Source organism: Cervus canadensis, chromosome 10 (assembly GCF_019320065.1).
Source record: "Cervus canadensis isolate Bull #8, Minnesota chromosome 10, ASM1932006v1, whole genome shotgun sequence".
In the NCBI taxonomy this organism is placed as follows: domain Eukaryota; kingdom Metazoa; phylum Chordata; class Mammalia; order Artiodactyla; family Cervidae; genus Cervus; species Cervus canadensis.
The window spans coordinates 39,245,301-39,267,976 of record NC_057395.1 but is presented as its reverse complement, the minus strand read 5'-3'; the positions used below and the strand labels follow the sequence as shown (position 1 = coordinate 39,267,976).

Below are 22,676 nucleotides of genomic sequence, written 5' to 3'. Positions count from 1 at the left end.
CCTGGCTGCCACCATCCTACTCTCTGTCTCTAAGAATTCACTACTCTAGGTATCTCATGTAAGTGGAATCATACAATATTTGTCCTTTGGTGACTGACTTATTTCACTCAGCTGAATAGCTTCAAGGTTCACCTGTGTGAAGCATTGTCAGAATTCCCTTCCCCTTTTTTCTGGCTGAATAATATTCCACTGCTTGTATGTAGCACGTTGTGTTCATTCATCCGCCAGCTGATGGACACCTTCCACCTCTTTGCTATTGTGAATCATGCTACTGTGAACATGGGTGTACTTGTGTGCAATTTTTGTACAATTTTTAAGTCTAAAATTATCCCCAAATTGAAAGTGTTTACAACATAAAAATATTTTTCTAAAATTACATTTGGATGGCCTTAAGAGGGTCATATGTTTAAAAAGTCCAAGCTGGAGGTCCCACCACTTCCCGTCCTTTCATGTGATTATAACTGAAGGCAGTTGAGTGGCACCCTGGCTTGGTCTAACTGCCTCGTTTTATAGAAAAAGACACTGTGGCTTATGGAGGAGCAGGATTTTCTAGTTGAGGGGGAGCTTTTAAAGGAAATTCTCGGTCTCCAGACTGTTGCTCCAAACCCTCCCCACCACACAGCTTTCACTGCAGTCTTTTGCTATGTACGTCCCATCCCCTTGGTAACCAGCGCTATGAATTCAAAAGATTGCAGGCTGGACTTCCTGACAAAGATGAGCATGACTCAAGGACAGCCAAGCTGGTGAGTGACCTCTGCTGTGTCCTGGGGACCCATGACCCCAGATTCTTTGATTAGAAGCACTGTCATGGCTATAGAAGACATGGAGTTACTAACACTTGGTCTCATAGAGCTGATATTGGAAACTTGGGCAATATACAGGTAAATCGACTGATCACAGACTAAACAGAAGGTTAACCTGCAGGCATTGGCTATTTTTCTAAGCCCTTTTTGCCTCTTGTCTTTGGAGTGTAGACCCCAAATCCACAGGCCTCTGAGTCTCTGAGAAGTGACCGTTTGAGGAGATTATGAGCAAGCTTGAGCCTATGTCAGGCAGGGAAAGACAGATGCTGTGCCCATTTCAGTAGTGCACGGTACCTGCTGTCCACAGAGACCTCAGTGCATTTCTCCATTTCTTAAGTTGAATGTTGATCTTCCAAATAGAAATGACAAATTAAAAGCAATCTTAAGTCCTCAAACCTTCACTTGTTTCCCAGTAAGATACTTCTCATATATCTCAACTTCTGTGTGCATGCTTAATCACTTCAGTTGTGTTTGACTCTGCAACCCCATGGACTGTAGCCCATCAGGCTCTTCTTTCCAGAGGGATTCTCCAGGCAAGAATACTGGAGAGGGTTGCCATGCCCTCATCCAGGGACTCTTCCCAACAAGTGTTATCTTCATTAAAACACACACACACACACACACACCCTTTTTTTCTTCTTTTACACCATCACCTTTGTCTCTTAAGGCAAACTCTGCATGGTTCCAAAAGGAAAGAGAAAAAAGAAGTGAAAGAAGAATTCACAGCAAATTATCAGCTTGAAGGCTCAGGCTGGGTGACAGTATAATAACGCTGCTAACTCAGACTTGCAGTTTTTAGAAATTCTCTTTATGCCACAGAATGTTATGGATCCCAGCAACGCTTCTCGTTGCCTCTCTTCTGTCTCTCTTGCCTCCTTTTCCCACGGATAACCATGGTTCCAAGCTAAAGCTCCTCTCTGAACCCATACGCTCGCTTTCCTCAACAACAGGGAACTGGCTGCCGATCATGAACAGATAAAAAGGCGTGCTAAATCCCCCTAGAGCCCACACCTGTCGCCCTTTAGACCAGGGTCCCTTCCCCTTAGGCAACCCTGGGATGCTGGTCTGCGAAAACAGTCTCCACCTCAAATTTTGTGCTTCTGTGCATTTGCTGTTTTAGGAATGACCACTGCTTCTCACAGGTTCTCAAATGGGTCCAGAACTCCCAAACATGGTGGTGGTGGTGGTGGTGGTCTCTGGTCCTGACCCATCACTTTTCCTTTGGCAGGTTTGTCCCTTATGCTGATTTTCATGATGCTTAGTCACGTTTATTTGAGAGTCAAGTTTGGTGAAATATTGGACTTTGTTTTACATATAAAGAATTTTATAATTCTCTTGGCAAGGATACCTCCTGTATGGGGTTCAAGGAGTAAAATCTGGGAAATAAAATATCAAGAATTGAAAACCGGCTCATCTGATAACAGTTCCATTTGGGGGTGGAGGTTCTGCATTTGACAAGGGGGCCTAGGTTCTTCATTTTAATGACATTTCCTGAGACCATGCTGAATTTCCCTGGATTGCATGCACTCTCTTATGGATGGGGGACTTCATTTTGCAGTAAGGAGGAGGGAGAAAGGGAACGGGGGCGGAGGATGGGGGCAGGGACATGGTCCCAGACTCTGCCCTACTGGCACTTACAGGCCAATGAAGAAGCACACAAGAAAATTACAATGTTCAATTGACAAGAACATATAATATTATAGAAACAGAGATGGACAGAAATAGGGAGATTGCAGCTTTACAGCCACAATTAGACAGGAGAAGGTAAGGAAAAAAGAGAAGGAGAGAGGAAGGGGTACTCTGAGAACATTTTGGAGAGAGGCAAGGTCAGTTGATATGATTTAGCATTAAAAGGCCTCTCCTTGCCTCCAAAGTTTCCCTCTCAACTCCATCCTAAATTTAACTTTTTCTTTTCACATCAAATACTCTTGTGAAAGTCCAATTATCTCTGGGAAGGGTGACACCCTAAGCCATGGTCAGCTAAAGGCCTCACTGAAATTTGCTGATGGGATGGAGGGTCAGAGGTCCAGAAAGGAAGAGAGGAGAATTTCTGGGGATGGGGGACGAGGGGCAGGGGGTGGGTCAGGGTCGGTAGCAAAGCATATTCCTGCCTATGTTCTGCCTATTCAGGCTTCAGCCTGAATAATCTCTCGTTTATAGGTTCTCAGGGCTCATCTGTGCTGACTTGTATCTTATCCCCCAACCAAAGTTCCTCCTCCTTCAAGTCTGGACCTAGGGTCACACACCTCAGCCATCTGAATACTCTCACCTCTTTCTGTCTTGTTTTTGGGAAAAAAAGGTGGGCAGAAAGTGGGTCTGGAGAGATATAGGTAAAGACCACCGCCTCTTCTGCATGAGACTTGTCCTCTGTCTTCCACCTCCCCAGGACCAACATTAATTGTATCTCTTGTCAGGCTCTTGGGTGACAAGAAGCTCAGAGAGCATGGTGAGTGGCTGAGCCTTTGAGAGAGCAGCAAACCCAGGGAGGTAGTCTGTGGCTCTCATGGCTGAGGAGACCCTGGAGTCCTCATTAAGCTTCTCTGATCTTGGAGAAAGCCTCTCAGGCACGGGGGTTTCAGTCCTGTATCATCATGATAATGTGTGTTGCAAACCACTGAAAGTCTTGTTGTTTTGCTAAGTCGTGTCCAACCCTTTGCAACCCCAGGGACTGTAGCCCACCAGGCTGCTCTGTCCCTGGGATTTTCCAGGCAAGATTACTGGAGTGGGTTGCCACTTCCTTCTCTGAAATCTTCATAGCTTCAAACAGAAACCGATTATTTAGCTCAGTTTCCTGGATCACAAATTTAAGCTTACTGCGTGGCCACTCAGCTATTGACTTCATAAAATTAAAAACTTCTGTGAAAGACCATATCAAGAGAATTTAGAGCACAAGTGACAGACTGGGAGAAAATATTTGCGAAGGATACATAAAAGATTGCTATCCAACATACGTGAAGAACTTTTACAATTCAACAATCAGAAAATAAAGAATTTGATTTAAAAGTGGTCCAAGGGGACTTTCCTGGTAGTCCAGTGACTAAGACTCCATGCTGCTCAATGCAGGGGGCCTGAATTCAATCCCTGGTCAAGGAACTAGATCCCACATGGTGCAACTGAGAGTTTGCATGCCACAGCTAAAAGAGTTCACATGTGTAAATTTTTAAACTAATTTTTATTGGAGTATAGGTGCTTTACAATGTTGTGTACAAAGAGTTTCTACTGTACAGAAGAATGAATCAGCCATACATATCCATGTATTCCCTCCCTTTCGGACTCCCTTCCCATTCAGGACACCAGAGTGCATTAAGCAGGGTTCCCTGTTGTTAAAAACAGAACCAAAAACAAGTATTATTGTTCCTGCAAAAACAAAAAAAGAGAGAGAGCAAGAGGGATCCTGCAAGCTGCAATGAAAGATCAAAGATCCTGCAGCCTCAACTAGGACCCGGTGCAGCCAAATAAATTTAAGTATATATATGTTCTTTTAATTGTTAAAAAGTGAATGGATCAAGGACCATAACAGATCCCTTGCCAATGAAGACACACAAGTGGCAAACAGGCATATGAGGAGATACTCCACATCATATGTCATAAGGAATTGCCAATTAAAACCACAGTGGCGTATCACTACACATCTATTAGAATGACCCAAATCTGGAACACTGACAGCATCGGAGGCTGGTGAGAAGGTGGAGCAACAGGGTGTCTTATCATTGTTGGTGAGGATGCAAAACGGCACAGCCACTCTGAAAGACAGTTTGGCAGCTTCTTAAGAAGCTAAACATACTATTTCCATATAATCCAGCAATTGCACGTCTTGGTATATACCCAAATGAGTAGAAAACTCATGTTCAGACAAAAACCTGCACATAGATGTCTAGAGCAGCTTTATTCATAACTGTCAATATTTGGAAGCTTCCAAGATGTCCTTAGTAGGTAAATGCGTAAATAAACTGTGGTATATCTAGATAATGGACTATTACATAGTGCTAAAAAGAAATAACCTATCAAGTCATGAAAAGACATATTACTAAAGCAAAGGAACCCAGTCTGAAAAGTCTGCATACTGTATGATTCCAACTATCTGAAATTCTTGAAAAGGCAAAACTGTGCAGAGAAATTAAAAAAGTTCAGTGTTTGCCAGAGGTGGTAGGGGCTGAGAAGAACAGGTAGAGCACAGAGAACATGGGGGAAGTCCAAATATTTTGTATGATATTATGATGATAGATATGTCACTATACTCAGATCCAAACCTATAGAATTTGCACCAAGAGTGAACCCTAAGGTAAACTATGAATTTCTGGCATTTATGATGTGGCAATATAGGTTCACCCTTGGTAAAAAAAGATGCTATTCTGGTGGGTAATGTTGAAAAAATGTTGATAAAAGTAGACAGCTTATGTGTGTAGGGGCAGGCATATATGAGAACTATCTGTACCTTTCTCTCAGTTTTGTTGTACTCTTCAAATTGCTTTTTTTAAAAAAGAGCAGTATGCTTTTGTTTTAAAGACTTTTTTATGTGGGCCTTTTTAAAAGTCTTTGTTGAATTTGTTACAACATTGCTTCTGTCTTATGTTTTGATTTTTTGGCCATGTGGTGTGTAGGATCTTAGCTCCCAAAGCAGGGACTGAACCTGTACTTCCTGCATTAGAAGTGCAGAGTCTTAGGCACTGGACTGCCAGGGAAGTTCCTTAAAGTTGTTTTTTAAAAACAGTCTTAAAAATAGACTTTTGGGCTCAGTGAGAGAAGGAGAGGGCAGGGTGATTTGAGAGAATAGCATTGAAGCATATACATTACTGTATGTGAAACAGATAACCAGTGTGAGTTTGACGTGTGAAGCAGGGCATATAAAGCTGGTGCTCTGTGACAACCTGGAGGGATAGGGTGGGGAGGCAGGTGAGAGGCGGTTCATGATGGAGGGGACACGTGTACCTGTGGCCGAATCATATTGATGTATGGCAAAAAAATAAAAAATCACAATATTGTAAAGCAATTATCCTCCAATTAAAATAAATAATCTTAAAAATAGTCTTAAAAATAATATAGTCCATTTAAGAAAGAAAGTGTTAGTCATTCAGACCTATCTAACTCTTTGTGACCCCGTGGACTGTAGTCCGCCAGGCTCCTCTGTCCACGGAATTCTCCAGGCAGGAATACTAGAGTGGGTAGTCATTTCCTTCTCCAAGGGATCTATCTTTCTGATTCAGGGATCAAACCTGGGTCTCCCATATTGCAGGCAGATTCTTTACTGTCTGAACCACCAGGAAAGACACCCATTTAAGTGGATTTCAATTGCTATAATTACCCAAACAGGGCAGCATGTTGGCAATGAAATATAGAGTATGTGTCTTTCTTTTTTTCAATTTTTATTTCTTATTTTTATTTCTTTTGATCATTCTTTTTCTTTTATTTGTTTGAGGGGGCATGTTTGGGCAGTGAATAGCATGGAGATGAGGACTTGGGCATTTTGAATAAATCCAGTGATTCTAAAACTATAAAAGGAGATAATAATTGGAACTATTCAATAAGAAGTCAATCCACTCTTAGCAGACTGGCATAGGGATGCACAGCAAATGATATGCTATCTCATAAAAATCAATCAACAAGAAACAGACCAAGACAATTTCATACTGAAGGCAAATAAGCCACATTATTTAGATGAATAAAGTAAATATGATTTCACTAGAGAGTGGAAGGCTTGACAGCTCCTTTGAACAGATGCCGCTCAAACAGCAGAGGAGCCTAATTGTTTATCTGTGCCTTCAGCTCCTCTGTCAACAGGAGGAGGCTTGTGGTGTGAGGATGTCATGTCTTTCAGTAACCAGATGTGACAGAAAATCTTACTCAGCCCGAACTTATCAGGGCATATTGTAAGGGTCACCTGATCTGAGAAAGCCCTTTGTGTGTAGAACCAGAAGCCAACTGCTGAACAGAGCTTTCCACACTTCAACACATAAAATAGGTATTTGTAAGAGCTGGATGAAGCCATCAGATCAAGTGAAGTCTTACAAGCTAAAGAACTATAATATGTTTTTCTTTGCACATAAATCTGAATATGTCACATTGCTGTCTGTAGAACCCAGCCCCTTCAAAGCACTTTGTCTCTGCAGGGCTCAATAAAAACTTGTCAATAGAATATAACTATATGGATGGATGTTCCTTTGGAATTAGCTATTTGTAAGAGAGCGGGTCAGCTATTTGAGGGGAAGATAAAGGGGAGAGGGGAAAATCCTTGGTCTAGCACTCAGGACACCTGGTTCTAAACCCAGCTAGCTCATTTCTAAGCTTCTCCTAAGCTTTGTTCTCCATGGACAACACTCAATTCTCTTCTGTCGTGCTAAGAGCTTCTCTTGCCTACAACTAAGAGCAACAAAAGGCAAAACAGCTTGGGATGTCCATGATTGTTTGTTTCTGTAGACCTGAGCTACTAGTCCACAGTGGGATTCAAACTCTGATTTATTCCCAAGAACTACACAACTGATTTATATCAAATCTAAAATGACAGACAATGAGACAGGTGAAGAGTAGCTGAGTCTCAGCCTTATTCACACAGACAGTTCCTTTCTAAACTAAGGAAAATTTCCATGTATCATCTCAGAAATGAAAACCTAGTACAGGCACTGTTCCTTTGGAAATCAGGGAATAAGGGGCTTATCTGGTGTGCTGAGATGACATTTCTGTCTTGGCTTTTCTGTTTGATTTGTACATCAGGGGGCTAGTTTTAGATTCATGTATTTGTGTATTGGGGAGGAAGTGGGATGCATTGAATCATTTTGTTCTTAGCCGGAATAAATTTCATGGACAGAACTGGCTACCTCTACGAGCCATCATTGTGGCTATTAGCAGCTCTGATGTCATCACCCAGTGGCAATGGGGTAAAAGACAGGTAACCTGATTCCCTAATAGCAACATCTGACAAAAGGGATGGTGCTACCTGCTTCCAGGATATGAATGGTTTCTTAGGACAAAGGAATAAGGCAGCCTCTACCCCCAACTTCATTATCAGTTCAACTTGTTATCCTAGGGTTTCCTGTATGTGGCCACTTGGTTATACTTTCCAAGAACCTTTCAATGCCCCCTTCTATTTAGGCACAAAATTCCAATGCCTAACATGGTGTGGGTGAGCCCTCATGAACTGTCCTCAGTCCACTTCTGTGGCTTCATCTCCCCTCTTTCTTAGCATCTAGTCAGGTGATACTAATTGTAAACCTTATACAATTCCAGTGCATTTTGTTTCACCTGCTACACCATCCTCTATAAACCCCCTTTTACCTTAACTTGCTGAAATTCTGAGCCTCACTGCAAATCACCTCAACTTGACCTTGCCTGCCTTGTGAAGACTCCCCTTCCGCTTCACATGTTGGATATCACAGATCCATCACAAAATACATGACCAGGACTCTGGTTGCCTATGACAAGCACTCCAATTTATCTGCGATTTCTATATTTCTGTATTTTACTTATGCCCTCTGTGCAGCAGATGATTTTTTTTTTTAATTTAGTTTTAATTGAAAGATAATTGCTTTACGGTATTGTGTTGGTTTCTACTAAACATCAGCATGAATCAGGCATAGGTTTACCCATGTCCCCTCTTACTTTACAGCCCTCCCACCTCCCTCCCCATCCCACCCCTCTAGGTTGTTACCGAACCCTGGTTTGAGTTCTCTGAGTCATAGGGCAAATTCCCATTGGCTCTCTATTCTACATATGGTGATGTATGTTTCCACATTACTCTCTCCATACATCCCACCCTCTCCTTCCACCCCCCTGCAGCCATGTCCATAAGTCTGTTTTCGATGTCTGTGTCTCCACTGCTTATGCAGCAGACAGTTTTAATGCCCTTCCTGTATCCCCTCTCCCTGCCCTGGAGGTCACTGTAGACAGTGTCTCTCTGTGCCAAAGTCTTCATGCATCTCTCTGCTGAGGGGTTTCTCTGACTGTGGATGCATGCTTGGTCTGCTTGGGGCGGGCAGAAGTACAAGGGATTTGCTGCCCCTCAGGTGTAATCTGATGAAGAATGGGGGCTGGTGGCTACATTTTCTGGCTTCCTCCTCCTTGGATGGGATAACTCAGAGATGGTATAGCTCCCAGAGTGTCCTGTAGGAGAATGTTGCACAAGTGGTCCTCATTTTTTTTTTTTAATGTGGAACATTTTTTTAAAAGTCTTTATTGAATTTGTTACAACATTGCCTCTGTGCTATGCTTTGGTCTCTTGACCACAAGGCATGTGGGATCACAGTCCCCCAACCAGGGATTGAACTGGCACTGCCCATATCAGAAGAAGTCCCAACCATTGGACCACCAAGGAAGTCCCCCCTCATTTTGCTTATGTCTCTCCATATCAGTTCCTTTGGGTGGTTCCCTCCCACACTGACTTTGAGCCTGACCAGATGGCTTTCTTTGGCCAATGGGACTTAATAAATGTAACACAACCAAAGATTCAAAAAGTGTTTGCACACAAGAGTTTGATCTCTCCTCTATATCTGAAACCTTTCTTACTTGTTCCCAAGTCCATGTTTGGGGTCTGATATCACACTTGCTGAGTATGCTAGGTACATGCTTATTGAATGGACTAAACCTTCTTCTGCTTGTATGCTTCCTCTAATAAGACTGTGGCTCCTGTTACTTTCTTTGTCCATTAGTTTCAAACACCCATAACTTTTTTTTGGTCCTTTCCTCCTTTCTAAGTTCATGGCCAGAATGGCTTGTTTCAGGCTTCAGCTTCTGGGTCCAAATTTGGCTCATGCCTTGCCTCATTGCAGACACAACTCTTCAAGGTTCCCTTGGCCTGATTCTGCATCCCACTCCCCCATGGTACTACTCCTGGACTCCAAGAGACCAACAGGGGCTTGTTTCCCAAACCCCTTCCCACATCTTGGGCTCTGCAAGGTCTCACTTGGTCTCCTATTCTTGATTGACACTCCCTAGAAACACAGGTAACAAGAACTGATTAGAATCAACTGTTTCATGCCAACTACCATTTTACATGCAAACTCCATCATTTTTTTAAGAGAACTGATGGCGTCCTGATGAAACTGACATTACCCCCATCCCCATCCCCAACCCCTGCCCTCACAGACTTGGAGAACAAGCTAAGGGCAAGGAAACAGAATTTGTGGATCTCCTTGCTGTCTTCTGCTGCTGGCTTCTTAATTTCTCCTTAAGTCTCCTTAAAATCTCCTTAAGATTTTAGGCTATTAATGGTAATTAATTAATTGAAGTCATTTAACACAGGCACAAATTAGGATATTCTTATAACTGTTCCTAACATGCTTGATTTTCCTGATTACAGTATCTCATAACACATCTGTTTGTCATTTACTGAGCATCTAATGCTATTGCGAAGCCTTTTGAATTTTTTCTAACCACGTATTTTGATATTTATTGAGTACTTGCTAAATGTACAGCACTGTGTTAGACACTAAGGAGGCAGTCAAAGAAATACAAAATTCTTATTCTACCTTTTACCAAGTATAAATCCAATAGATTGTTGTTTTAATCGCTGCATCTATGAGCAGTTTTGTTTGGTAACCTGGAATCCATAAAAAATGCAGGTGCCAAACTGAAAAGCAGACCAGGAGGACCTGAAATGAACCGGCAAACAACAAGTTGGTTTACGTGCCTAATCACTCAAAGACATCTTGTTCAGTCTGGTTCTCTCTCTCGTCTAGTGTGAATGCATCGTTTGAACCACAGCAGGAAGCAAAAGGGTTCATTGCAAATTTCTGGGAACATAAACATCACATTTCATCTCCTTTTCCTCGTGTATAAAATTTGGGGTTAATCTAATGTCTTTCCAAGATCTCTTCCTGCTCTGATAGGCTATAATTCCATAACATCAGTTATTGGTTGTCAAAATTTAAATGAGTCTGGATAAACCAGTTAGAATAACCAGCAGGTACCTCACAATATTTTGGTGGGGTACCAATTGCTGAGTGGTCTGACAAGTGTTTAGAAATCATTATCATAAAAATCATTAAAAGCAAATGAGTTTAAGTCACCATAATAATACTTTTCCTCTTTCTTGAGTTTTTAAAAAATTTTATTATTGGAGTATAAGTGCTTTTCAATATTGTGTTAGTTTCTGCTGTATAACGACGTGAATCAGCTATATGTGAACATATATGCCCTCTTTCTTGAGCCTCCCTCCCACCCCATCCCACCCCTCTGGGTCATCACAGAGCACCCAGCTGAGCTCCCTGTGCTAGACAGCAGCTTCCGCTAGCTGTCTGTTTTACACATGGCAGTACATATATGTCAATGCTGTTCTCTCAATGCACCCAAAATGTCCACCGACAGATGCATGGATAAAGGAGATATGATACATGTATACAACAGAATATTACTCAGCCATAAAAAGGAATGAAATTTTGTCATTTGTGGTGATGTGGATGGACCTAGATAGACCCTGTCATACAGAGTAAAGTCAGAAAGAGAAAAACAAATATCATGTATTAATACATGCAAATAAAATGTAGGAAAATAGTACAGATGACCCTATTTCCAAGGCAGGAATAGAGACAAAGACTTAGAGAACAGAGGTGTGTGAACGTGGTTATGGGTGGGTGGAGGGTGGGACAAATTGGGAGAGAAGCAAGACTTTTCTTCTTGTCCCCCCTTTACCACTATGTGAAGGAATTGTCAACACATGATACTTCCACTTCATCTTACTGACTGCAGTTTGGCTTCCTTCCTGTAGCAGACACTATCAATTTCCTGTTCAAATCCCTTTGGACCTCAGCATTTAGTGCATGCAAGCCTCTGGATCTACTTGTCTGAGAATTTTCTCTGGCGGCCAAATTATGCTCTGTTTGAGCATTTGCCAAGTCAAAATGCTGCAGAGTCAATGCCACCCAAGAGAAATCATGAATCAATGTCTGATTGCAATTGGTGTATAAATACCCCAGTTCCCTCCCAACTCAGGCAGTATGATTCTGAGACACGATTCTAAACCAGCTCCCAGAGTTTCCTAGTGGGACTGAGTTCCAGTCACTCATAGTGACAACTTGTTATATGATACACCCTTAATTCCTGCCTTCCCTTTCTCAATTGCCCACTCCCCTGCCAATATTGACTAGAATCACTCCCTGAATAAACAATTTGTATTTAATCCTTATCCCAAGGACTACTCCTGGGGACCCAAATCAACATACTTTTCTTCCCATGTGCTAAGGTGGCTCCTCCAATTTTAATAATGACCTCATCTCTAACGCCAGGGGCCACTGTTGCCCCATCCCTCCTTTCCTAATCCTCAACTCCATCCTGTTCACAGCCCTGCACTCTCTCAATTATCCTTCCATATCCCTAACAGTCCAAGTTCTGTCTCCTCTTTCTCCCTCCACGTCCAAAGTCCCCGGAAATTTTGTGTTCGAACCTCTTCACTTCATTTTCTCTCAACACTCTTCCTTGGTGATGCTATTTAGCTATGGCACGACTGAGGTGCATGTGGATGGATGCTTGTGCATTTGACTTTCAGCTTGTTGATCACCTTCATCTCTTTTTGACTTTGGTAACTCACCTGCATGGACCTTATCATTGTCTGGAAGTGCTCAATTTGGGGAGTCTTGAGTTTCAACACCCTACTCACCATATCTTTCTTCTGTTCAGCTCTCTCACTACTAATCTCAATTAACCTTTTCTTCTACTTCTACTTTTTTGATATTCCATTTTTTAAAAACTCCATTGCTTTTTCTCCCCACTTCCATCACCCCCATTTGAGTGCTATTTAAGAAAATGACTCAATTGGTGATACTATAAATCTGTGCTCTCCTGCTTGGCCCCTTGGTACTGGCCCTCTGTCAGCATCTTCTCCCATTCCCATTTTCAGAGCACAAGACTTTATCTCTTTTGAAGCCCCCATCCCAGCCCTGCTTTCTTCACTCTAAACATTGACCTTGCCTCCTACATCTTTGAAATAACTGTGACTCCTAAGTGGATATTCTTCCCATATCATCCTCTGTGACCTAAAAACTGAACTTCATCTGCCCACTCTTCTCTTTTTTATATCAAAGAGAGGAGAGTTCCTTTTTCATGTGCTGGCTCATCCCTTCACTTTTAAATAAAACCCAGCTAACCAGGAGATGCACGAAAATGAAGAGCTCGGGATTGAAGAAGTTCTAGTAATAGGGCTTGTGATGAAATTAGATTTTAGGAAAAACTAGAAGAATTGGATGTTTAGGGGAGTCAACGTCACATTTAAAGTTATAAATGAAGGACCATTTTAGGATCTTACAATTTTCTTCATGCTCTTATCAACTTTATAATGGGGGGAAGTATTAACATGCTGTAACATTCTTAAGTTTATTTCATTCTATGTCAGAAAATTAAGGGTTTGTGTCAATGTTTCATTTGCAACCTAAGACTAAGAATTATTATTTCCAACTATTCTCATCAGAGGACTTCAGCATATCACAACAATACCCAAAATATCATGGTCAAATAGCTTTAGGGACAAAAATAATTTGTCAAGAGAGTTTATTGCCTTTTCTATATGTAGAAAGCCATGTAGAAGCGATCAACTAATATCCAATCATTATATTTAGGTTAGAAGAGTTAACTCAGATATAATTTTTGATTCACTGACAATCAGAGGATTTTAGCCACCAAATCATCTTTAGCTATAACAGATACATCTTAGTAGAAAAAGTCAAACTAAAATTCTTGTTTTTTAACTGCCCTGTGGTTATTTGAATCTCAATTCTAGAAATTTTGTACAGGATTTCTATCAAAATGATGAATCTGAGCTCAAATGTAAATTAAAGTTTCTGTGTAGTTGGGGGAAAACATTTAAACATCAGGTTTCATATTTTATTTTTAAAGCTTGACTTCTTTGAGTAGTTACACTTGAATATATAATTATTACAAACTTAACTATCAGCATCACTCTCTGATGTACTATAACATTATGATCTATAGCTAATAAGACCTTTTGAAATAGAAACTGATTTCTAGATATTCACTCATTTGAGAAAAAGAGGTATATTTTCCCCCTTCTTTTATATTTATCAGTTTTAACTGCAGGCTTTATTTTCTCTGCTCAAAGAACTCATCTATTCTAGTATTGATCATTTCTATGTCAGGAATTTCAGGGAAACACTGGAGTCTGTCAGTCAGTGATTTGCTGGTTGTTAACAACTTCTATTTCCTAAATTTCTGCCTATAAATAAATGGGTACTATAGGAATAATTTCTTAAAGACTAGTTCTTCACATACCTTCTCTCTGAGTTGGTGACTAAATCATTGTTTTGTGACCCAAGTGCCTGTATCAGTCAAGAAGCACATAATGAGTATCCACTATGTGTAGGGCATACTGGTTGTCAGTAGGAGGGACAAAGTGTTGAGTGGATTTTATATTCTTGGAGAACACAAGTTACAAGGACCTGAAAAGTTGGTTGACATTATGAGATGAAAATCTAAGAACTCTCGTATAAGTCTTTTTAAAATACTATTGTTGCTATAATTGGCTTGGTTTAGTTGCAAGATTTGGAGAATCATTTCAGCAATAAAGGGACATTTATTGAGAATGTATTGGTTTGAGTAATGCTGGTTGTTCTAAAAATAAAATCCTGAATCTCAGTGCCTTAATATAATAATTTTTCATTCAGATAAGGTCATCTAAGTCAAGAGTCAGGGATGTGGGATCCTCTCATCTTTTGACTCCGCTATCTTTAGCTTTTGCTTCCAAAGTTACTGTTCTCAATCACATCAAGCCTCAGAACAGAAAAGAGTGTGGAAAATCAACCTACCTGTAGTTTTTATGCATCAAGCACAGAAGAAATGCACATCACTTCTGTTTATAATACCTTGTCTGGGATTATCATATGATCATATCTACCTGTAAGGCAGGCTGGGAAATGAGGTCTTTCTGTAGCTAATACAGAAGAGGAAGTTAGTTTGATGATTAGCTTTAAGTCTGTGTCACAGAGTTCTTTGGCTGAGAAGTTGAGCTGGAAGTTATTAGAAACTCAGATGAAATATTTGCATCTCCCAAGACCTGGGTGGGTGCTCTAATGCCAACTACACTCTATTCTCCATTCTATAGCAAGTGGTGAGTCAAATTTCCTAAGGAATCCGGTATGATTGGTGGAGATAATTACCATGGTCTATAATGAATTACAGATCACTGAACTATTTGGGCCAGGCCATCTCATGGACCATGGTTGATTCATGGATGGGTTGCCATTGGGTTGAGTGTCTATTCTTCGCTTAATTGTCACTCCTGAGAAGGTACAACCCACAAAAGCTTTTTTGAGTAAAAAATATTGCCAGGTCATCATCTTGTTATTATTACTACCACCAATAACAGGCCTTTATTCTACACACTCAGCACTGTGTCCAGAACCTGACATGCACTATATTATTGATCTTTCACAACCCCCATATTTTATTAACCATTTCAAATAAAACAAGCCTCTGAGGGATTTCATTACTAAGCCAAGTCTCCAGCCCTGTCTAATCCAAATCACATCATCTTTTCCTTTAGGCATTACTGTTCTTGGTTTCCTTTAACTACAAGAGGGGCATTGGGCATGGTGATGCCTGTAACAGATGTGACTGGTGACTGGTCCAAGGAGAGGAACAGATTATGTGCAATGGAAATTCCCAAGAGATAAATGCTCTGTTCTAGAACAATCAGAGAAGGTGTGAGGGAAGAACTTGGACTTGACCTAAGTCATAATGTATTAAGTTGGGGTCCAAAAGGAATTCATGGCAGCCATGTTGGAGAAGTAGGGTTCCGGGCTCTTTTCCTTTAGCTAGTGTGGGAGTAGATCTTGTAGTCAGAAAAACTGTCCCTTAAGGGCTTCCTAAATAGGAATCCTTTTGGAAACACTTAGGATCAAATCTATTTCCTGTTATGTCTGCCTTCATCCCCCAAACAGAGGAATATGGCCAGAGAATTCTTTTGACTGACAAAATTACTTGCATTGGAAGTGAAAGTAAAGTTATACAATATGGATTCAATATCATAGGGGTATTAAGACACTATTAAAATGGTGAAAATAAATATTCAAAATACATATATCTGCCAAAAGATTCCTATCCCTAATAGGTAAAGAACCCCTACAACCCAAAATTAAGACAGATAACCCAAAAGAAAACATTTTAAGGGCAAAACACCTGAACAGATACTGCATTAAAAAAAAATCCAAAACACAAATAAGCATACGAAGAGGCATTCAGCTTCAATGGATCATCAGGGAAACACAGAGTACAAATCACAACTAGACACACTACGTACCCATCAAAACAGCTAAAAGGAAAAAGGGATAAAATATCAAATGTTGGTGGGGATGTGGAGCAATCAGAATCTTCACACACGGCTCGCAGGCATGCAAACTGGCGCAACTACTGTGGAAAACTGTTTACCAGTTAGGGTTAGGGTTAGGCTGTGGTAGGCAGAATTCTGGGAGGGCCCCCAGTATCTCTGCACCCTGTGTCCTGTGCCCCAAATAATCCCCTCCCCTTTGAGTAAGAGCAGGATTGTGACTATGACAACTTTCCTTCTGTGATTAGAGTACATCACATGGCAGAGGTGAAGAGGTTTATCAAATGTACTTAAGGCCCCAAATCAATTTAGTCTGATTCAAAAGAGTCAAAAGAGAAGTTTTCCTGGGTGGGCCTGACCTAATCAGGTTAATGTTAACCAGGGACTGTCCCTTCCAGAAAGCAGAGATCTGAAGGGTGAGACTGTGTGAAAGCTTATGGAGGAGGCCATGTGGCAAGGTCATGAGGGTCACCTCTAGAAGCTGGGAGTAGTCCTGGTCCTACAGCCAGCAAGAAAATAAAGATTTCAGGTCTGCAACTACAATGAGTTGAACTCTCATTAAAATCTAAATGTGCTTGGAAGAGGATTTTCCCTTAGTTGTGCCTCTAGATGCGGACACAGCCGGTCAATATCCAGAACTCAGTCTGTGAGGCTTTAAGCAGAAGCCTCACGAACCAACTAACATGTGCCAGACTCTTTATGCAAGAAAGAAAAGAAATAACCAATTTATGTGGTTTTAGGTCACTAAATTTGTAGTGGTTTGTTATACAACAAAGGAAAACTGATATTCCTAAGAATATTCCCAACAGAAAGGTATAAATGTATTCACCAACATACATATACTACAATATTCACAGAAGCAATATTTTTTAAGCAATTTAGCCTAAAGCTAAAAACTATCCAGGTGAGCAAAAGGGGGACTTTTGGAATGCTGATAATAGTTTATCTCTTGATTTAGATGCTGGGTACACATGTGTGCCCATTTAATGAAAAATTTTCAAGCTGTGCTCTTTCCTAAATTCAGTTTAGTTCAGTTCAGTTCAGTTGCTCAGTTGTCTTCAATTCTTTGCAACCCCACGGACTGCAGCATGCCAGGCTTCCCTGTCCATTACCAACTCCTGGAGTTTGCTCAAACTTATGTCCATCAAGTCGGTGATGCCATCCATCCTCTGTCATCCCCTTCTCCTGCCTTTAATCTTTCCCAGCATCTGGGAAAGAAATCTTTCCTAAATTATACTTCAATAAAATTAAAATGACCAGAAATTTACTTTTTCATTACCTAATAGTATAATTACTACTAGACTAAAAAACTTTTAACAATTATGCATATAAAAGTGGTCACATGATTTTACTTGTGTAATCATCCTAGCCTCAGTCCTTCATGAGCCAAAAATAAAACATTACAGTAAAAGAAAAAAAACTTAATTGTCAGTCGTTTGGATTTCTACTTTAATTCTCATATTCTTTTTGGCCAACCCTCAACACATTACTTTGATAAATAATTTTCATCTTATTTTTCAAAGGAATTAAAATTGGCAGTGTATTGAAAATTTTAAAGCAATCTTTAGAATAATGTCTTTTTCATTGTTGTAAACTTAGTCATTCTTCTGGACATATACATCTGTCTTACAGATCTGGGCCACATCATGATAAAATAGAAAACTTTAGTTTCAACACACCTTCCTGAGGGTAAAGTTACAGGTACATTTATTCCATTTTCAAGAGGAAATATAACTGTTTGCAAAGGAGTTAGGCAAAATAATTGACAAATATTCATTCAGGCTCTTACACATAGGCCACTGTGCTCAATATAGACACTATAAAAAGACATAGTATATTGTCTTTTGGAAGATTTACAACCTACCTGAAGAAGTGCATACTCAAGCACACTAATGACATATGCTCATATAATACCAAATAAGTGTTAAATACAGAAAAAATAAAAGGAAAAATAACTGAATTCTGAAATGGTGCCCAAAAGGCAAAGTATTTGGCAGTCAGGGAAAGCTTCCTGGAGGCAGCATGATAGAAAAACAAAATTATTTTCCATTTGGCTTTAAATCTGAGGGCTGCTTTTTAACTATCAGATATAAGCAGTTACTTTTAACCTCTTGGAGCTTTAAAGGTTTTCATCTGAAAATTAGAGTTGATGCCAATAATTTCTATCTTACTGATGTGTGAGATGAAGAAATAACTTAATAAAAGAGCAGGCCCTCCCCCGTCCTTCAGATGAATAACTGCTGAGACTCTCTGTTGTCTTATACTGAGCATCTAGAAGGATGGGGTGATAGGGAGAGGAAGGAAAAGGAAGTGTTGAGGGTTTAAAATTAAAAATAGATAAGAAGTGTTGACAAAAGTACAGTACAGCATGCTGAAAATAAGACTGAACAGTGTTTGGGAAACCCAGAGGAGTAATGAAAGAAGTTTTCTTACAGGCTGGCAAATCCAATAATAGCTGGCATTGGTAAGGAAACCAGAAATACAGAAGATTCCATCCCTGAATATTTACCTTTTAAGCGAGAAGACACTACTTAAACCCATGTTTACTTACATGTATGAACTGACTGGGCTTCCCAGGGGGCGTTACCAATTAAAAAACCCAACTGCCAATGTAGGAGATATAAGAGACTGTGGATTTGATCCCTGGGCCAGGAAGATCCCTTGGAGGAGAGCATGGCGACCCACTCCATTGTTCTTGCCTGCAGAATTCCACGGACACAGAAGCCTGGGGGCTATAGTCCATAGGGTCGCAAAGAGTTTCATGAACTGACTAGGGAACAAGTAATGAAACGTCACAGCTTAGTCATGTAGTCTTTGCTTTTTCATCCCACAGGAATTTGGAGACGGGAAAGCTCATAGCATCAGGGAAGCTTGGGGACTCAGTCTAGGAGGATGGGTGGACATGGATCCAAAGGAGGAAAAGAATGTTTATTCTCAACAAGTGTAGTTTCATGCAACAACTCATTGGAAGTACCTTGCCATAGACTGACTTTTACTTAAACATGTCTCAGAGCAAAAATCATGGGATAAGAGTACTTCTGAGAGATCATGGAAAAGTAAGGAAGATGTGGCAAGGTAAAAGCCCATCTTTCCTAGATGGGAATTGCAAGTTTGAGGCTGTGAGACAAAGGATGGGAAAGAAGCTGAGGTGTCTGATTTCGCCCCAAAGTAGGAGTTCCCTAAGATTCCAAGTTAAGTGTATGCAGAGGATTCAGATTCTTTTATGAGATTGTTTTCTACACCGTGTTGCTCAATTCCCATCACCAAAACTGTAAATCCCTTGTTGAGCTGTTCACCACCATACAAAACAGAAGCAACTTTCTTAGAAAACTAATGTTAAGCCATGATCTGTCTCAGCTCCACATTTTGCTTACATTGCTAAGATCAAATGCTAAGAGCACAGTTTCAAAAAGGAGACGTTAACAGGATAATGACGTCAGCCCACTCCATGGAAAAGGTCTGGTAGGGGGTGAGTTGGTGTTTAGTTGCTCAGTTGAGTCCCACTCTTTTGCAACCTCACAGACTGTAGCCAGTCATACTCCTCTGTCCATGGGATTTCCCAGGCAAAAATACTGGAGTGGGTTGCCATTTCCTTCTCCAGGGGATCTTCCCCATCCAGGGATAGAACCCGAGTCCCCTGTGTTTCTTGCATTGTAGGCAGGACTCTTTACCACGAAGTCACCTGGGTAGCCCGGGTGGGGAGGGCGGGGAGAGGGTTAGATTTTTCCCCACCAACTGCAGCTGTTTTACAAAGGTGGGATTTTTTAAGAGCTTGCTACCACATCTCTTTTCATACCCTAAAGTCGAGCATGCCCTGCAGAGCAGGTAGCTTGGAGTGCTATATACTAACAGGTTAAAGAGCGTACGTTCATCTCTGCTTCTTCCCTTGTGTCCCCGAGTCCGTTCTCTACGACTGCGTCTGTATTCCTGCCCTGCAAATATCTGAGTTTAAATTCTTGACAGTTTTCATCCTGGACCCTTATCTGAGGTAATTTCCTTATCAGAACCATAGGCTTCATAATAACAGCAGCTTCCCAGAGTTCTTGAGAGTATTAAATAAAAGTGTGTATAGAGACTCCATCACCCCCACCCTCCCAACCCCCCGTGACTGTCAGCTAGTAATAATCACTACTATATTTATGCGCCTGGTTCCTGGATCTTGCCAAGTTTGGGGGCGTGAGGGTAGGAAGAAGGAGGGGATGCTTGTTTGTTGTGTTGGCGGCACCCTGAAAACAGCCCCCAGACCCCGGGCCCCAGCGGCGCGGGATTCCTCGGCGGGTGTCTCCTCTTTCTGCTCCACCCACGCTTCCTTCGCGAGCAACAAGTTCCCCCGCAGGAGCCGCCCGCGCGCCTCCAGAAGCCCTGGCGTCTCCTCCCGGACCTCCGTCCGACTCCCTGGCAGACCCATTTGGGGGTCGGGACCTCGGTGGCCGACGCCCTACGGAGGCAGGAGAACCCGCAGCAGGTGGAAGGAGCCTGAGCCGCGGCTGGGAGGGAGGCGCCACGCGTGGGAAGTCGGGACCGACTCCCCAGCTCGCGCTGCCCTGGCGACGCACAAGCAGCACCCGAAGCGCCCACCGCTCAACTCAAGAGTCTTTCCTGGGGTCAGGAGGGAGGACTGGGACCCGGGATCCCACAGACTTTCCACCCGGCCAGCCCTCCGGTCGCTAGATCGCACGCAGCCCTCGGTCCTCCAGATTCTGCTCGCCCCGTTTTCTCTCTGCCCTCTCACCCCACCCCACCCCTCGTCAGGTCCTCTAAGGACACTTCAGATCCCTGGCAGGACATTTCGCAGGAAACAAGTAGATCAGCCGCGGCCTCCATCCAGTGCTCTCCACTCCCTCGCCCTCGCAGACTGGGGACCCTGGAGTCTCCGAAGCAGTCCCGCGGCATCCCGGCTGGGAAACGACTGAACTCTGACAACTTCTTGGATGGGGATCCCCGCTTTCTGGTGGGAAAGCCAAGCCGGCTGCCCACATGCAGGGATAGACACCCCGACTTCTCCGAGGGGAAATCCCCTTAAAATCTACCTCCCCAGCGTCTACCGCCGCAAGTTGAGAACTAGGGAGCCGACTGAGTGCGCTTCGAGGTGGGTGGGCAGGGGCGAGCTGGGCAAGTTTCAGCCCTCGATTTTGAAAAGAAAAACCAGTTCTGTTTCCAAGTTTCCTGGAGCTGGGGGTCGTCTTCCCTGGAAAAGAGCCGGGACCAGAGTCAGGCAAGGGAAGTCCTGGCGCAGGGTTCGAAAAGCAAGCAGATGAACTGCGATGTCCAAGCTTCCAGCCCTGTCCCTCGAAAACTAGCCTTTCTCCGGGAGATGGGGGCGGGGGGCACATCCCCGACGGGTTAGCCACGCCAAGACCAGACGGCCGGCACTTCTTGCCTCACCCCTAGGCAGCCTTGAGAACTTGGTCGCTCGGACAGCAGCCCGGGCGCACCGCATTGTTTGAAAGGTGTTATCCTGTTTTCTCCACCAAGTCAAAGGGCGATCAATTGTTTTCCTGACCTTCCGAGTAGAATTTGAAGGGCATTTTAATTACATAACCCGTGAAAGATCACCGGAGGCGATGTCGTGTGAAGAGCCGATGGCAGAATATCTGCATCGCACAAGAAAGAAAACTTGCGAATCTGCAATGAGATTGCGCAGGGCTGCCACCGTTTAGAAACAAACATGCGAAATGCAAGGGAGATGCTTACCTTTCGGACTCCAAAACCGTGCTCTGCTGCAACTTGGCGAGCTTCTTCCTCCCCGCCTCTGTGCAACTCCACAAGAAAATGATTCGTGAAGACCGGTCTCTCGGCAGATACAAAAACCATGACACAGAAGAGGAGCCCCGCGGCCGCCTTCCCCTGGGAGATACAACCACCTCTCATCTTTCTTTGGGAGTGAAAAGTGGTGTCAGGAGGCGCGCAGGATGGCGGAGCAGGGTCCCACAAGGAAGGTCCAAATTTAAAAAAAAAAAAAAAAAAAGATGTAGTTTTTGTTGTTGGTGTTTGTTTTTTGAAAAATCTTTGTGTAGAGGAAAACACTGATTAGGGGTTTGGAAAGAAGCAAATCAGTGTGTGTTCTCCAGCCTCTGGCCGGCGGGGAAGCCGTGTGGTCGGGCAGCCCGGCTCGCTCGCAGAGGTGCTAACGTGCAGAGCTGTGTGTATCTCAGAGAAAGAGCGAGTGTATCTGTGCTTGATGCTAAATCTGCATTTTCAGCTCCTCCTCGGCTCCAGTTCCATCGGGGCGGGAAGAAAGCACCAGCCTGAGTGACGTGCGCCCTCCGGCAGCCAATGAGGGCTGCAGAGGCGGCGGGCCTCACCCAGGGCCGCCCCGGGCCCGCCCCTGTCCGCCCCCGGCCCGGCCGGTCCGCCTCCACCCGCTGGGGGCGCCGCGCGGCGAGCCTGCGCCCCCGCCCCTTTCAGCACCCTGGAGAGCGCCCCCATCGCCGCCCGGGCCGCGCGCTCCCGGGAAAATCCCCCCAGCTGTAATCCGGTCGGCGGCGCCGGAGTGATGTCATTGTTGGTGGAAATCTGTGGGGCTCTGCAAGGGAATTACGGTGTGCGCCGCTCCCGAGGCCCCGAGGACAGCTGGGGCACCGGCCTCTCCCTTCTCTGCGTCCCTGTTT

General features: G+C 42.9%; 1 protein-coding gene across 1 annotated transcript in view; it reads right to left on the bottom strand.

The window, feature by feature from the left end:
- Nucleotides 1-22,274, bottom strand: part of PCSK2 (proprotein convertase subtilisin/kexin type 2) — a 234,672-nt gene extending 212,398 nt beyond the window's left edge. Inside the window, exon 1 of the mRNA XM_043480329.1 lies at nucleotides 21,760-22,274. Coding sequence (XP_043336264.1) covers nucleotides 21,760-21,936 — 177 coding nt within the window. The 5' untranslated portion in view covers nucleotides 21,937-22,274. The remainder of the gene's footprint in view (nucleotides 1-21,759) is intronic.
- Nucleotides 22,275-22,676: the final 402 nt, after the last annotated feature.